General features: G+C 55.3%; 6 protein-coding genes across 6 annotated transcripts; 3 read left to right on the plus strand and 3 right to left on the minus strand.

Annotated features, from left to right (window-relative positions):
• Positions 1 to 95: 95 nt before the first annotated feature.
• On the plus strand, positions 96 to 2057 carry AYO21_10612 (hypothetical protein; the record flags this gene model as incomplete). The annotated part of the gene is made up of 2 exons (XM_022660525.1): positions 96 to 150; positions 208 to 2057. 2 exons carry the CDS (start codon positions 96 to 98, stop codon positions 2055 to 2057), a joined length of 1905 nt encoding a protein of 634 aa, XP_022507166.1.
• Positions 2058 to 2589: 532 nt separating this feature from the next.
• On the plus strand, positions 2590 to 2958 carry AYO21_10613 (hypothetical protein; the record flags this gene model as incomplete). The annotated part of the gene is made up of 1 exon (XM_022660526.1): positions 2590 to 2958. The coding sequence occupies one exon, from the start codon at positions 2590 to 2592 to the stop codon at positions 2956 to 2958; it is 369 nt and encodes a 122-aa protein (XP_022507167.1).
• Positions 2959 to 3474: 516 nt separating this feature from the next.
• AYO21_10614 (hypothetical protein) lies at positions 3475 to 5385 on the minus strand (the record flags this gene model as incomplete). The annotated part of the gene is made up of 2 exons (XM_022660527.1): positions 3475 to 4076; positions 4161 to 5385. 2 exons carry the CDS (start codon positions 5383 to 5385, stop codon positions 3475 to 3477), a joined length of 1827 nt encoding a protein of 608 aa, XP_022507168.1.
• A 1433-nt stretch (positions 5386 to 6818) lies between these two features.
• On the plus strand, positions 6819 to 8373 carry AYO21_10615 (hypothetical protein; the record flags this gene model as incomplete). Its single annotated transcript, XM_022660528.1, has 2 exons — positions 6819 to 7158; positions 7220 to 8373. The coding sequence occupies 2 exons, from the start codon at positions 6819 to 6821 to the stop codon at positions 8371 to 8373; spliced, it is 1494 nt and encodes a 497-aa protein (XP_022507169.1).
• Positions 8374 to 8656: 283 nt separating this feature from the next.
• On the minus strand, positions 8657 to 10398 carry AYO21_10616 (hypothetical protein; the record flags this gene model as incomplete). The annotated part of the gene is made up of 2 exons (XM_022660529.1): positions 8657 to 9331; positions 9466 to 10398. The coding sequence occupies 2 exons, from the start codon at positions 10396 to 10398 to the stop codon at positions 8657 to 8659; spliced, it is 1608 nt and encodes a 535-aa protein (XP_022507170.1).
• Positions 10399 to 11529: 1131 nt separating this feature from the next.
• AYO21_10617 (hypothetical protein) lies at positions 11530 to 15850 on the minus strand (the record flags this gene model as incomplete). Its single annotated transcript, XM_022660530.1, has 4 exons — positions 11530 to 12090; positions 12151 to 12974; positions 13040 to 13475; positions 15020 to 15850. 4 exons carry the CDS (start codon positions 15848 to 15850, stop codon positions 11530 to 11532), a joined length of 2652 nt encoding a protein of 883 aa, XP_022507171.1.
• Positions 15851 to 16180: the final 330 nt, after the last annotated feature.

A 16180-nucleotide genomic window follows, 5' to 3' on the forward strand; every position in this document is an offset into this window, starting at 1 on the left:
GTCCTTGTGCTATAACAACCAAAGGACAATACCTACGAAGCTAGGAACTCCACGCACACCACGCCTCTGAAGATTTCAATACCCGACTGCTCAAGATGCTGAAACAAAAGGACAGTTCCCGACCCATCGCGGTTGCAGGAGCCTCAGGGGGTGAGCAAATCTCGTGATTATCTGCAGGAACTCAGTATGCTAAACATGAATTTGTAGGTGCCCTAGATCGATTCCGAGGTCTGACAGACCTCTCCAAGCTTCCTGAGATCGATGTCATTGTCGGCGACTGGATGTCCGAAGCCAACATGACCATGCGTGGAGTTGAAGTCGCCGAGCTGAAGAAGAAGAAGGCAAAGTTGGATGGCCAGGTCGGTACAGTGTCTGAAGTGAACGGGGATAGTACCTCAGAGTTGGGCTTCCTCAGCAGGAGCAGAGGAGGGTACGACCCTTATTTCTTGGAGCAGCTCGAGCCTGCCCTCGAGAACCTCGCGGCCAATGGAATCCGTCTCGCCTGCAATTCGGGCGGTAGTAACCCCCGCGGACTGGCCGAGGCGGTGAAGAGCTTGGTCAGTGCAAAGGGCCTCAAGCTCGACGTTGCGTGGGTCGACGGAGATGATGTTTCCGATGTGACTTTGGACCTCTGGGCCAAGGGTGAAAGATTCCCTGGCTTGCCTACAGGGAAAGACATCCAAGATTGGCCATTTGATCCTCTGTGTGCTCAATGCTATCTGGGTGGCGTCGGTGTCGCCAAAGCCTTCGAATCCGGTGCTGCCATCGTCATCTGCGGTCGTATAGCGGACGCCTCGGCTCTGGTGGGTGCTTGTATGTGGTGGTTCAACTGGCAAAGGGAGACCCATATACAAGAGCTGGCAGGCGCTTTGGTGGCTGGTCATCTCACGGAATGTAGCACGTACGTGACAGGTGGCTGCTATGCAGGTTTCAAGGAGTTTGGTACCAAAGATGTCGACTTGTCCTTCCCGATAGCTTGGATCGAGTCCAATGGCGAATTTGAGCTGGGCATGGAACCAGGACATGACGGCAAGGTCACTGTTGACACCGCAGTTACGCAGCTCCTGTACGAAATCCAGGGCCCGCTATACTTCAACTCGGATGTGGTCGCCAACCTGGAAGGTGTCCAGATGCAACAGATAGGACCGAATCGCGTTCGAGTCACTGGTGTCGAAGGTCTCCCGCCTCCGCCGACTACGAAGGTCGGGATCACTGCGCGAGGAGGGTATCGAGCGCAGTTCCATTACTACCTCACCGGGCTCGACGTGGACGAAAAGGCGGCCGTGGTCGAAAGACAGACTAGGCACATGATGGGGGAAAATCTTCCCAAGTTTCATTGTCTGTCCTTCAACCTCGCCGGTCGACCCGCCATAAACCCTCGAAACCAAAATGAAGCAACAGTGGACTATCGCATTTTTGCCCAATCAAGAGACAAGGATGTCATGAACATGTTCGGGACGTGGTGCAAATCTAACATTCTCCAGAGCTACCCTGGAGGAACTCCACACACGGACGTGAGGACTAGCCTTCCGAAGCCCTATTTCGAGTACTGGGTGTCCCTCCTACCACAAGAAAAGGTTCATCATCAAGTTCACCTCGCAGATGGATCATCAGTCACGATTCCTCCGCCGCAATTGACTCGGGTGTATCCCACGCAACAAAAGTCTTACGACACTCCTCACCCGGTTCCTCTAGATACATTCGGGGCCACCGAAAACTGTCCCCTCGGCTACAGGGTTCTCGGTCGATCTGGCGACAAGTCGTCCGATGCCAATGTTGGGTTGTTTGTCCGGCACGACGACGAGTGGGAGTGGCTGAGATCATTCTTGACCATTGACAAGGTCAAGGAACTACTGGGGGAGGACTACGTCGGGAAGCCAATCGACCGCTTTGAGATACCAGCCCTTCGAGCGGTGCATTTCCTGCTGCGAGACCACTTGGACCGGGGATACAATTCCTCTTCCGGCTTTGATACCTTGGGAAAGAACGTCGTGGAGTACCTGCGAGCTAAATACGTGGATATTCCGGTTACATTCTTGCAGCGAGGGAGAATCTGATATTGGCGGAACTTGGCATTGGCGAAATCAAAGGATCAAACACCTTAGCTATACCATCAGATACTGGAGATTTTCCGTGCTATGCGAGACTACATCATTGCCTTGTTCTGTCTGTATCTGTACCTCTACCTTTTTTTTTTCCATGGTGGATCTGCATGCTTCTGCGACTGCGATTGCGACTTCAACTTCCGAGGCCAGTCCACGGAAAGAGTTTCTGTCCCGGAAACGAAGGGGTGTTGGGACGGTCCCTCGACTCTCCCCCTACCGAGGTAGACATTCCAGTCGTACGCAGCGTCCCTCGGAACACGGACGTACACGTGTATAAACGGGTTTACACCCGAGTGCGCCGTTGTTGACATTTCAGAAAGTTGAACGCGCATTGCATTGCATTGAACCCCGTCGTCGGCCGCCTCAGTAATCTCCCTCCGATCGCCCGTCCGAATCGACCAATCGACCTGCACCCCTCGAACTCTTGAGCCCTGTTGCCCGAAGCGAGAGAAATCCAGAGACAGACAGACAGAAAAAAAAAACAATGACCATCACGCAAGTCTACGTGCTCTACAAGGCCCCGCACCTCACGGCGGAACAATTCAAGCACCACTACGAAACGAGCCACGCCCCGCTCGTCCGCGAACTGGTTGGCGACAAAGCCGAGCTGCCCCTCCTGTACAAGCGGCACTACGTCGTCAAGCAGGGCGACGCTCCTCCCGCGCCCGGAGTGGCCTCGGTCGACTTCGACGCCATCACGACGCTGGTGTTCCGCGACCAGGCTGCGGCGGACAAGTTCGCCGAGGTCATCACTCGGCCGGGGAACAAGGAGCGCGCGGAAGCCGATTCGGCAAAGTTCCTCGACCTTAGCCGCGGGGGGGCAGTTCTCGTGGAGACGTCGGAGAAGTTTTGAAATGGGAGGTCTGGAGTCAATTCGTCTAGTAGATTGATGAGGGCCGGTTTGTGCGGACGAATGTGCCATAGGGTACAAAATAGATAATCGAATCATCCAGGTGCCATGTCCGTCTGGACCCGTCTTGCCTTTGGTCTGGTCCGTCCTATACTGTAATGGAGAAATACCATGGGCAGGCTGCAAGTCCTCCCCACAGACAATGTTGTGCAGCAGTGGCAGAGTAAAGGGCGTGGCCACCCTCGAGATTGGTTACGAACCCCCTCGACTATGAGGGACACATGTTGCGCGGATCATTAGTCCCTGGTCCCTGCTTCGCCTTTGTGCTATGTCCTCGATCTCACAATATCGCTTAGACACACAAAAGTGACGCGAGACATAGAACAAGGTATATGGAGTACAGCAGAGGTGATCATACAAGGTTCAAATTTACTGCCTCCTACAGCAATCCACACTCTATCTAACACCATTCCCTCCGACTATCAATGCGACACCTCCCACAAGAGGAGGGGCAAGGGCTTATACTTCATAAGCTGGCGTCTTCTCCTCAGACATGACCTCGCCGGAAGCACTTGTGACCTTCTCCCCACCTTCGCTATGAAGCACGGCGGCGACTTTGTCGTTCAGCGTCTTGTCGACATTCGGGGTGAAGAAGGAGCAAAACAACCCAATGACCCCAAAGGCAATGCTGACCAGATAGACTGGGCGGTAGGAATTGACGCTGGCGACCTTGTATGCTTGCACACCGGTTGCGATGATGGCGTCCGTCACACCCGGAACTTGTGAGAATGCGTCCGGTGTGCCGGCCTGGAGGGCCCGTAGGAACGAAGCTACGCTCGACGCGGGGAGACCGTCGTTGAGCACGGCCGCCGAGACGGTCGCGGGGACTTTGGTCGTCAGCCCGTTCGTCAAGACGGTGCCGTACACGACCGTGGCAATAGCCGATATTCCCGTACGGATGGCGGCGGCTAGACCCCCTGCGGCGCCGATCTCTTGCTGGTCGTCGATCACGATGGTGGAGTTGAGCAGGCTGATGATCTCGACCCAACCCATGAAGAAGTTGGAGAGGAAGACGAACGACGCAATCACTGCCATGTTGTTCACGGTGATGACGGCACAGCCTGTTCACAGAGAGTTAGCAAATCTGCTATTATCAAGTACGAACACCTGTGAGAAAAAGGGGGGCTTTGAGGGGTTCCACGTACATGCTGTCAGGAGAGCACCGATGAAGAATGCAACAATGGTTTGTACTTTGTGCTTAGGCAGCCTCCCCACGATTGGACCGCCAATCACCTCGCCGCTGATGCTACCTAGTCCAGGCAGGCAAGCCAGCAAGGCCGCCTTGGTGCGGTCGCCGTTGGCGTAGAGGACGGCAGTCTGCTGCGGCCAAATGATGGCGGCTGGGTAGTAGCACGACGCGGCCAAGCCCAGGGTCACAGCGACCGAGAGCCACGGCACGGTGAAGATGTGCAGGGGCGCCAGAGGCTCCTTGAGGTTGGCGAAGCGCTCCCAAGCAAGGAATGCACACATGGTCAGGAATCCCAGGATGATCATCAGGATCGTGGGCGCCGACTTCCACGCGAATTGAGTGCCGCCCACGGAGATGCCGAAGAGAAAGACCACAAACCCAGAGGTGAGGAGGAACGAGCCGACGTAGTCAAAGTTCTTGATCCAGTGCATCTTCTTGTCCGTGCCGTGCTTGATCTTGAAGCTGGGCGGATAGTAGAACAGCGTCCACAGGATCAGGGCCAGCACGTTGTACCCGAGCAGGAGATAGTAGACGGAGCGCCAGCCCACGGAAGGGTTGACCTCGGTCAACTTGAGGGCGATGATGGGACCAAAGCCAGAGCCCGTGTAGGTGATCAGGTAGAGACTTCCAGTGGCGAAGTAGCGGTATCTCATCGGCACCAGCTCGCCCATGACAAAGTGATACGATAGCTGAGTCGACGTGGCCACCCCGAGGAACACATTGCCGCCGATCAGCGTGGGTATGCTCTGCGCCCTCGCACAGACGATGCTGCCTATGGTAGCCAGCACCGCGCCTCCAATGAAATAGTACCGTCGTCCAAAAATGTCCGATAGCCTCCCGACGATGGGGAACGTGACGGCCGTGGCAGTGTTGTAGACGTACGATATCCAGATATAGTTCGGATCGGGTCCAATGTCGGCGTTGATCTCACCAAGCAACGGAGCCGCGTAGGCGAATGCGCTGACGCCCGAAAGCAGGGCCACAGCAGCAGCAGCGTAGGTGCCGATGAAGAACTTGCTGTAGTAGTAGTTCTTGGGGAGATGGTCGAGATCCGTGACGAATCCCGTCGAGTCCACCTTCTGGACACCTTCGTGGCTCTGATCGTGGTTGGCAGATCTAATTTCATCGTGTTGTGGCTGTGAAGCCATGATCTTCTCGTCGCTCGATACTTCCGGCTCCATCGCCGCTGCTGGTACGCCACCGCAGGGCGCAGGAGTATATCAGGGAGAGAAAGGGACGAATGGATTTGAACGAGATAATGCGATGGAGCAGGGGCTATGGACTCGAGGACAGGGCAGTACGGGGTCTGGGGAAAGCTGATATTATACTATGCCTTTTGTGCATCCTTGTTCGCATTGAGTAATGCTTGTCGACTTGTAGCACCCACGGAATTAACGCTGTGGTGGCCTCTTGTCCGGAATTTGGCTGGCGCAATCGCTGCATACGATGTCTCTGCCACACCCATAAGAGTAGTCGAGATATATAGTGATCGCTCGTCTGCATAACTTTTTTACCCGGAAGAGCACACGTTGAATGCTTCTGGTTGTGCCAATGTACATATCTCAGATCTCAGCTCCCAGCCTCATTGGCTCGGTCACCGGTGAGCACCTTTCTCCATCCGGCCTTTTCTGGCATAGGCATTCGTTCATTGCCCGACATCGCGTCATAGTTTCAGTGAATATATCGCAATATAGGCGGAGAATACACGTATTCAATCCCTCATTGTCTTTGAAGCTGGAACTGCAGGAGATGTTGCGTCAGGCTGTCGATTCCCAATGCGGAAGGTGCTGAGTAAGCCAGAGGCTGCCGATGCTTCTATCTGAGGACATCCACTCCCCGACTGCTTAACACTCTCCTGCGTTGTCTAGAGATGCCGCTGTGATTTGGAAGTTTACTAATATACGACTCCTGATGTGTCCTGTAGGACAAGGAGATATGCTAGACACTATGATCTGACCGGCCCGACAAGGGACTATTCACCCAGAAACCGGCATTAGTCCGGAGCCTTGACGTGGAAGAAGATCTCGAGCAGCCCATCATCTACCTCTGGGGAGATACTCCTCGATACCATACGTGCCGAGCTAAGCGTCGATACCCAAGCCTCCACGCCATCGTCGATCCATATTCTACAACCCATTCCAGGACACGGGAAGGCTCCTCCATAGAATCCTGGAATGCTCCCTCGTGGTGAATCCTTCAGCCTGTAGCCCGTAGGACAGACATCGCAAATCGCACCGAAGAGACGTTTTTGATTGGAGGACAAGGCTTCACGTCTAGAAAGGCGTGCAGCTCGACTGTCACCTGGATGGGCGACCGAATTCCTCCCGGAAATATCTTCTTTCCGGGAAACTCGGGACCCCAGGGCACACAGCAGCCCGTCGTCTTCGTGTCCTCTGGACGAGTAACTCCGTGACGATGGGGGCGGGGCGTATGATTTACCGGTAACACACGAAAGGGCAAAGAGCCGCCTCATATATCTTGCTTGAGTTGAGGCGGCAAGTGAGGAGATATTCTCGGCGTACATACAGCCCCGCCGTCAACATCGAGAACACCTCGATGCTTAGAAGTACCAGATTCGAGTGATTAAGAAGTAGGGCCAAAGGACAGAGAAAAGATGGGCGACCAAAATTACATCAAGAACGGCGATTCAGGACGAAATGCCATAGAGACGCGCCTCTTCATCGACAACGAATTTGTGCTCCCCAAAGCCGGCAAGGCCTTTCGACTGGTCGACCCTGCCACCAACCAAGCGACCGTCTGGGTCTCCGAGGCCGATAAAGACGATGTTGACCGCGCCGTCGAGGCTGCCCGGCGCGCACTGGGGCCTTGGTCCTCCCGTGCAGGCCTGGACCGCGCGACATTCCTCCTCAAACTGGCGGATCTCCTAGAGAGGGACAATCATATCCTAGCTCGCCTGGAGGCCATGAGTATGGGCCGACCTGTGAGTTCTTATGGTAAGTATGTCTCCGACAAGACCGAACAACGGGCCCCTGGCTGCTGACGACACGTACACAGGCGAGGGGTTTGGCGCTGCTAGGTACTGCCGGTACGTCGCGGGTCTTGTCCCCAATGTGCGAGGCGAGTCCTCCCTGGTGACCGAGGGCTTTATCAATATCACCCTGCGCCAACCGTACGGCGTGTGCGCGGCCATCACGCCGTGGAACGCACCCATCACGATGTTGACCTTCAAGGTGGCCCCGTGCGTCGGGGCTGGCAACACGCTGGTAGTCAAGACGTCGGAGAAAGCTCCACTCACATCGCTGCACTTCGCGAAACTGGTCCGCGAGGCAGGGTTCCCTGCCGGCGTGGTCAACATCCTCAGCGGGTTCGGCGAACCCTGCGGCGCCGCGCTTGCCGCGCACATGGACGTGCGCAAGATCTCCTTTACTGGGTCTGTCGCAGCCGGACGCGCCGTCAAGCTTGCAGCGACGCGGTCCAACTTGAAGGAAGTGACGCTGGAGCTGGGCGGGAAAAGCCCCATGGTGGTCTTTGACGACGCGAACGTCGTGCGCGCGGCAGAGGCCGCCGCAAGGACCACCACGTTCAATTCCGGCCAGGCGTGCACATCTTGTCAGAGGGTATACGTGCACCGCGCTGTGGCGCAGCAGTTCTGCGACCTGGTCGTAGACAAGACCCGTCAGCTCGGGACGAACGCCACGCCTGGAAGCCACCCGCTCGACACGACGACCAAGCACGGTCCGCACCCGGACCAGAAGCAGTTCGACCATATCATGAAGTACATTTCGGCGGCACAGAGCTCGCAGTGCGAAATCCTCCTCGGCGGCAAGCGTGAAGGCACGCGCGGCTTCTTTATCGAGCCGACCATCATCTTCGAGCCGGACGAACATAGCCCGATGATGCGCGAAGAAATCTTCGGTTCGGTGCTCTGCATCAGCACCTTCACGGATGAGGACGATGTGTTCCGCCGGGCCAACGACTCGGAGTATGGCCTCTATGCGAGCGTGTTCACGAGGGATCTGGCCCGAGCACTGAGGGCGGCCAAAAGGTTCGAGGCAGGCAATGTCGGTTTGAACGTCGCGAGCCCGTTTCAGACCCAAGACATGCCATTTAATGGGTGGAAGCAGAGCGGGTCGGGCAAGGAGCTCGGCAAGACCTGCGTGGAGGACTGGACCGAGACGAAGACCTGCTATATGTCTCTTGAGACTTGAATACTTGCAAGTGTTTGACGGATTGAGACAAAGTACAATGATATATCTCGGCAGATTGGGTTCTGTAAACCAATATATAGATGTCCACAATCGAAAATTATCCGCCCAGAGAGTGCGCCAGCCAGCCTTGCCAGACTCCCAACACCTACTGTGGCATTTCCTATCTAGATTCTGTTCGTGCATAGACATCTCCGTCTCTCTCTCTTCCCACCTTCGTCTTCCGCTTGGTTGTGTCCTGAAAACGAGCAAGAGAGACAAAACGTGGGAATAAAAAGGCTTGTAATTAATGCTGAGTTTGCGGCTGAAGTTGCTGCCACGTCTGCGTCTGAGTCTGTGTCCACGTCTGCTGCTGCTGCTGGGGTTCCGGCTGCCATTGCTCCTGTTGAGGCTGCGACCAAGTCTGCTGCTGCTGAGACTGTGCGTTGGGACTATTACCTAAGCTCTGGATCGCGCGTCCCAAGGCTGAAGGCACCGAGAACGGGTCGATCCACTGGTACAAGTCGACATTTTCGGCGTCCTGTTGCGGCGCCAAAGTCGTCGTGCCGTCGTCGGCCCACAGTGCTGGGGAGCTCTCCGAGGCGTGGCCCTCGGCGACGTTCAGATATGTGGCGAACTCGGGGTAGATATGGACGAATTTGGGTTTAACCATGATGTTGGCGACGGAGTCGATCTCGGCTTGAAACTCCGGGTCCAGGATCAGGTCGGTGTGGTCGTCGTTGGGGCCGAGGAGCGAGGTGAGGTTCGCGTTCCATTTGGGGTTGAGTTTGAGGGATGCGAGCATGGTCGAGAGCAGGTCGGCATCGCGGTAGTCTCGGTAGATGTGGATCATGCGATCTCGCATAAACGGCCAGGGGATAAAGTCAACCCAGCTCGGATGGGGGTGCACAAATTGCGAAGGCACAGGCCGATACCAAGGCGGACAACGTGCCAGGTTCTGCGGCGTGGGAAATACCAAAAGCTAAAAGACAATGAGAGCTCTGTCAATACATGAAAGCATCATAGGCGACAGCATGCGAAGTGAAGGGGGGGGGGGGACGAAGACGGAATCTTGGAAACCACCAACCATCCACAGCGAAGGAACAAGAGACTTACGCATAGAGTCCGGTAGACCCCCCAAAACATGAGCACCCGTTCGGCAGGCGAGTTATATCTCCAAGCCCGCGTCGACTCAACAGCGAGAGCGATCATCTGCCTGCGCTTGCTTCCGATAACATCGAGGAGACAGTGACGAGTGGTGGCGCCTGGAGGCCTCACCTCTTCGACGGAGAGACCCAACAACTCCGCGATCATCAGGTAGAAGAAGTCTGGCAGACGCACAAGCCTTTCGAGCGTCTCCTGGTCGCGAATCTGGCTCGGCGGGAGATCCGAGTGGATGAGCTCGCACGCGAGACCCATGACTGAGTTCGGGTGTGACGAGGACTTGCTCTCAAATGAGTCGCGCCACTTGGGGATGGCGGCGAGGATCTCTTGATCGGAGATGGTCATATTCTGGGATTCGAGCTGCATGACCCGGCCGATGCCGAAGAAAGGCGAGGGCGTGATGTGAATGCGCATGCGGGAGTCGATCTCGACGTCGGCAGGGCTGCGCTGCCAGTGCATGCTATCAGGTGAGCTGGCAGACGGCGAGGGCAAGGCCGAAACCATGGCAGCTCGTCCCGTGGCTTCGTCCTTGGGCTGTTTCTGCCGTTGCATCTGTCTGGTGAGGATATCGCGCCCTTCTGCCTTATCGAATCCAAATGCCCCCATGCATGTGTCCAAAATGCCCTGGAGGCAATCCCGCTGGGCTTGGAATTCGGCGTTGCTCTCAATGAGGGACATGATGAGGCGATCAGGTGTTGCCATCAGGCGAAGGCGCTCCTCCAGCGTCGCCACCGTGTCTTTTACTTTGCTGCGAGTTTCCCGTCGCGACTGGCGATCCTGTAGACGCTTTCTTTTCAGCTGATCCTCGGTCAGCTTGGACTTCCAGGAGTTGTAAGCTGTTCCGGAGTTTCCATCATTCTGAGATAGCGTAGGTTGGCTAGCCATGGTTTGGTGAGTGGAACGCCACCGACTGCCAGGCTTCTGAAAGATTCCTTGAGTCTTGTGCGGCTGGGTTTAGAGCGGGAGAGCGCAGTTGTGAGGTTGGTTGTGGACGCTGCAGCTTAAGCAGTGTATACTTGGATCCGTAGGTGACGGTGGTGGTGATGGTGAGCAGAGCGTTCGTTCCGTTCATGATGGATAAAGGACCTTGGGGAGTCTACAAAACCCATTTCGGGCCTGGGGAACCCACCGTGGCAAAGGTCGCATGGCGGGGACCCCGCACGAGAACAAACCGCGAAACAAGTAAGAAGCGAGCCTAGCACGCCCGGGTGTTAAGCAAAGGGAGCCCAAGAAAGACCCTAACAGGGCCCACGAGGGTTCCAAGAGAAGCGGACCGGGAGGGCTAGAGGCACCCTGTAACTGCTTCTTTCTCGGAGTCTTGAATAATAGTCTTTGGCGGCATGGGTCCCTGTGTACCAGGCAGGTCATACACCTAGTTAGCTAGCTAGCTATTCTTGCTCCATGTCTAGCTGGTTCGTATTGGTCTCGTGGTCATGAACGCGGTTGTCCAGCAGATATCGAGGCTTCCCATTCACAATTCTCTTCATCGGGTTGTCTATACCTGGGTCTATCAGTAGAGGAGATGCAAATCAGCAACGCCTCGAAAGGAGCCTGGACTGCCGCTAGGGTCAAAAGGCCAAAGCGAGCTGTGCCGTAGCTCCATCTCTAGCCACGAGGCAAGTAGAAACGTACTCGGATCTTGCAATTGGAAGACACCCATTAGGCCCAGCTTGCAGTTCGGGATTTCGGAATTTGGGAGTCGACTGGCTCGACACTTTGCCATCCACAGAGGCGAAATGGCAAAACGGGCAGCACGGCAAATTATTGGAGGCCGAAGACCCGTGGGAGCGGCTATTGGTCTCGCCTCTAGAGCCTAACGGACCAAGGACCCTCGGGCGATTGGGGATGCTCGTATTCTTACTTGCCCAGTTTCTAGGGCATCCTTCCCAATTTTGAGGAAGGTGGTACGGAGTGCAAGTTTATCGACAGGAGATCCACTCGAAACAAATTGCCGCTGTCTCCGATTCGAGGGGTTTGTTCACACCTGATCTCTTGCTTGCGCGGCCTAGACGGTGGTTAAGGTCCCCAGGACGGAGTCTCCGCGCCAGGGATCCAGAAACCCTGCATCATCGCTCTGAAGTCCAGATCATCCAGTAAGAACAATCCCGGAGACAAGGCCCCCGGCTCAGGCAAGGTCTCCAAATCCATCTCTTCACCCTGCTCTGGCCATGTATCCGTTGGTGGCGTCAGCAGGATCGATCTCTCGCGTGTCAAGAGCTCTTCGCTTGCTTTGACAACCTGTTCGAGCTTCTTCATAACCTCGCGAGCAGTCGCAACCCGGGGTAGAATCTGCCTTAGCAATTCCATGGCCTTCTGAAACGCCGGGGCTGCTCTTCGTCGTAGTTCGAGTAGCTCTTTGTCTGACAGCACTACCGTGGCTAGCGTCTTGATCGCCCCAGCGAGATACGTCACAAAGATTGACTTGTGAAAGCGCTCGTGAGGGACAAGGTGGTAGACTTCGTGCAAGAGGTCAACATTCTCGCTGCAAATGGAGACACAGGTCTCTTGGTGCCCGGGCACCGGCACAGCTCCTGATCCCCATTTGGTGCGGAGCAATAGTCGAAGGTTGTTGGTGAGCTAAATCACGACGAGTCAGCGACACTCTGAGTCAGAGAAAACGGGGGCGGATAAACAGACCAGCCGAAGCATCAACGCTTGCCAGATGATGCATGCACGGGGGGATAGGCCCGCTTGGAAGGCCACCGTGCCAGGCTCCAGCTGGAGAAAAGCTGGCAGCCCGCTACGAAAGTGAAGAATGCGCGCGTCCATGATCGCGATAAACTCGTCGAGACGGGGATTAGAGGATCTGGCGCCGGTGAACTTGTCCCATATCTCCGAGGCCAACCGCGAGTACCTGACAACTTCATGTAGGTAAGAGGCGAGGGAGCACGACGGTGACTCCTCGGGTAACTCTTCACTGGTCCCAAGTAGTTTGTCGTCGACCCGCAAGGGCAAGTCGACGTTGATTTCAGAGTCTCGGAAAAGGTACGGCACCAGGCAGATCTGAGCGATGGTCCTGTCGACGTTGTAGACTGTCCAGAAGACACGCTGTCGAGTATGTGTCTCGAAGGGGCTGCACATGCGCCAACTCGGTTGATTGTGAAGGCCTATTTGGTAGCTAAGCCGGACGGCTTGTGCGAGCACACTATATGCGGCTTTATGCTGTGAAACACTGGCAGTGAGGAGGTAGCACGCATGAAGGATGAGGCACTGGATAGTGGCCAGATCTCCATGGCCCAACTCCATAGTATGGCCCAGCAAGTGTGTCGCGTGAAGGTAGTCGTCCCAACCCGGGTGTAAGGCGGATTTCTTATCATTGTCTTCCAAGGCATGCATATGCGCGAGGATAGACCAGACAAGGGCGACGAATTGGAGGGTATCGTCGGACACGTCATCGCCGTTTCGAATACGCTGGTATTCATCGAACTGGGCGAAAAACTGAACCTCGATAAGACAAAAGTCTGTACGCTGTCGTTAACAAACCATCACCCACCACTGCTTAGCTAGAGGCAGAAAAAGACCTTACAATATGGATTGAGGTGTTCAAAGTAGCGTTCCAGGACGCGTCGGACACGTAACATCTCTTCATGATCGTTGCCTGGCGGCCACAGCTGAAGGTGTTGACGACAACACTCCCGGGATGAGGGTGCAGGCTGAGGGTCTTTGTTGGAGACCCTTTCATCAAAACCGGGTGCACCGCCGAGAGTGAGCGTGGTCTGCGGATACTGTCTGAGAAAACCTGCTGGCGAAGGTCCCTCGAGGGTCGATTCATAGCCTTCAGTTTCAAGGCGTCGCACATCATCTGGCTCAACTGCTGGCTCAACCCCGGGCTCAGGCGGCGGCGTCACTGTTGTCGTCGCATGGGTTTTATCGAGAACCACGTCTCTAGTGTGGGTCGACGACAGAACAACACACGTGTCGGGTGAGTTTCTTGAGCCATCTGCCTGGCAAGAAGACTCTTGCTGTGCACAAACAGTTTGTGTTTGGGAAGACGTCCTGGGTGAGATGTTCTTGGCCCCACTTGGTATATGGACAGTTTCCCCTGAAGGAGTAGTGGCTGAACCTGCTCTTCCTACTGCACGGGGCACCCTAGGTAGGGACGGTCAGCTGTGAAAGCCTGGACATGTTTATTCCGGGCACCGAAGTACTCACAGAGGTTCTGCGGCAGTCACGCTACCCGTAGGTCGTCGCCTCTTCCTCGGGTCGCTACTGTAGACACAGACTGCGTTTGACTCAAGGCAAGGTCGGCATGCCTCCGGTTGCTGTCCGGAACACTGAGAATGTCAGTCAGTAGGGAACGCTGACCTCAGCTAGGAGCAGACCATGCATACTTTCACCTTTCGTCTTTTACACTGTTGGCTACCGCGTCGTGTTAGCAGCTTCTAGCACACTGGCGCTGTTCATTTGAGCCGTGACCACTAACCATGCTCGTGCCACATAGGGAGACCTTTTGGACCTGCTCTGGCCCGGATTGTAGCGAGAGGTACGCATATTCATAACAACGGTATGTCCAGAGTGACGCGGAGATGTGATATCAGGGAGACTATTCATTATTTTTTCCACGAGATGCGGGAGGCAGCAAGAATCGAGGTGCGCACTTCATCTCTGACGAATCGCCTATAACCAAGCTTTCCGCCGAGGGTATCTCCCCGCATGTCGACTTGCGGTGCACATTGGACGGGGAGTGGGAGTTCGGGCAGCCCTCGTCGCTCCACGTGGAGACGCGGGGATCCTGGTGGCGGAATTGGTGCTGATGGTGGTGGCGTGGTATACGGGGTATGCCGAGCCTCTAGTGGCAAGAAAACTTCGTTCCCGCGACACCGTCAGCGCACAGTGATGACAGCGAAGAATATACCTGGAGACATATGTTGCACACAATGTCCCCCATTCTGATACCAACATTGATTTCGGCCAGGCCGTAGGAAATGCCCTTTCCACCCCCTTCAGCTCTCGAGGAAGATGGGAAGGCACTCGATCTAGTTCATCCTAACAAACCGTCGACAACGTGTGAGACTGGGGTGGGACCGAGAGTCAATTCCGAACTGAAACTTTAGAAACGACAAGGAGTCTTGTAACTGGAAACTCGGCGCAGGCTGAAATTCCGGCCAAATTCCGACGATAGGGCTTCGCTAGATAGCCACGTGACTAGTGCCAAGACACGGCCTTGTCGTACGAAGAATATGCCAAGACATTTCCAAGTACCTCGTACGCATCTCCTTGATCATGTCACGGATATCTGTGCCGTTCCTAGAGGATAGCGACTGCGTTGCAAGGGCTGGCAATCCCTCCAGGAACATTCAGAGGCATGCTGGAGAACAAAAAAGTCCATTTCCCCTCTCGGGCACATTCCTCCGCCAAACGCTCTAGATCCAGCATTTCGCCTAGAGAAGAGTTAGCGACATTTTCCTGCCTGGATGATCGAATGCCATCTGGCAAGCTCACCGATTGGCAGTCCCCATCCGTTGAGCAGAACTTCGTGCAGCCTCAATTTACCTACTCCGCCTACCTCACCCTCCCCCTCCAGAGCAGGCCACCTCTCCAGCCCCGGTGCGTCCGAGGCACACGCGCTGAATCCATGTTTCCAAAGCCAACGCAGTGTCTTGATGGAGGTTGCCAGTCCGACAAGCACCGTGGGAGTCGCGTAACTGAAAGTGATCTTTTCGTCCTCGCTCAGCCTAGAATACCCTACCTTCCACCCAACTCTCACGAGCAGAATATCTCCTTGTCGGAATTGCACTCCTTGGGCTTCCGCGCACGCCGTCAAATCATCCACGTCGATCGCGTGGTCTCCCAGCAGCTCATAATGACGTCCATTCTGCTCTGACCAGCGCAAGTAGTCGAGCAGTACACCTCTTCCCACGATCCCCTGTTTACACCACTTATTGATTCCCAGTTTGTTTGTCACAGGCGGTCCCTGATACCAGGAGTCTCGACCTGTCTTCTCTGGGTGACCTGGACCAGAAATCTCTTCCAACTTGACATTGTTATAAAATACCTTCTGTGCTTGGTACCCGTAATGGCGAAACCCGTCCCATTGCGTCCCGACTTGAGTGTTGAAGAGGAGGACATCGTCGTGCACGAGCCGTGGATACTTGCGCTGCACGGTATGCTTCAACGGCTCTCTATCATGAGACGGACGAGCCGAGAAGTCCAGAGGTAGATCAAGCCCGATTCTTTTGCCGGTGCGGGCTTCTCTTGTTGCCTCCAGTACAGTCTTGTCGTCCAGCAGATTCAATGTGCCCAATTCGTCGTCTGGGCCATAGAGACCCCAGGCCGAGAATGGGGGATCGTTCTTGCCCAAGGGGAGGGATTCGAAGTCAGGTCTTGCCGAGGACATTGTGCTCTTCGGTACAGGACACTGCCACACACTTATATAGATCACTCGGATGGTAACGCTCTACCGAAGGATCATGCAGTCATTTAAAAGGGATAAGAAGTACTCTTGGCTCCAGTTCCGGGGGTCAATGCCGCTTCAATTCATCCGAACATGGACCGGGGGCAAGACCGGAATTACAAGCACGACTCGGTAAGATTGATCTTCACTTTAGCACAGGAAGTGAGCATTGAAATGCACTTCCAGTCTACTGAGCCGCACCCAGTTCTAGCAACACCAAGCGCCATCGATGGACAAATCCGTCCCGGAGATATACTTGCTATCTTCACTCAA

The sequence above is a fragment of the Fonsecaea monophora genome (assembly GCF_001642475.1).
Source record: "Fonsecaea monophora strain CBS 269.37 chromosome Unknown Scaff125, whole genome shotgun sequence".
Classification (NCBI taxonomy): Eukaryota; Fungi; Ascomycota; class Eurotiomycetes; order Chaetothyriales; family Herpotrichiellaceae; genus Fonsecaea; species Fonsecaea monophora.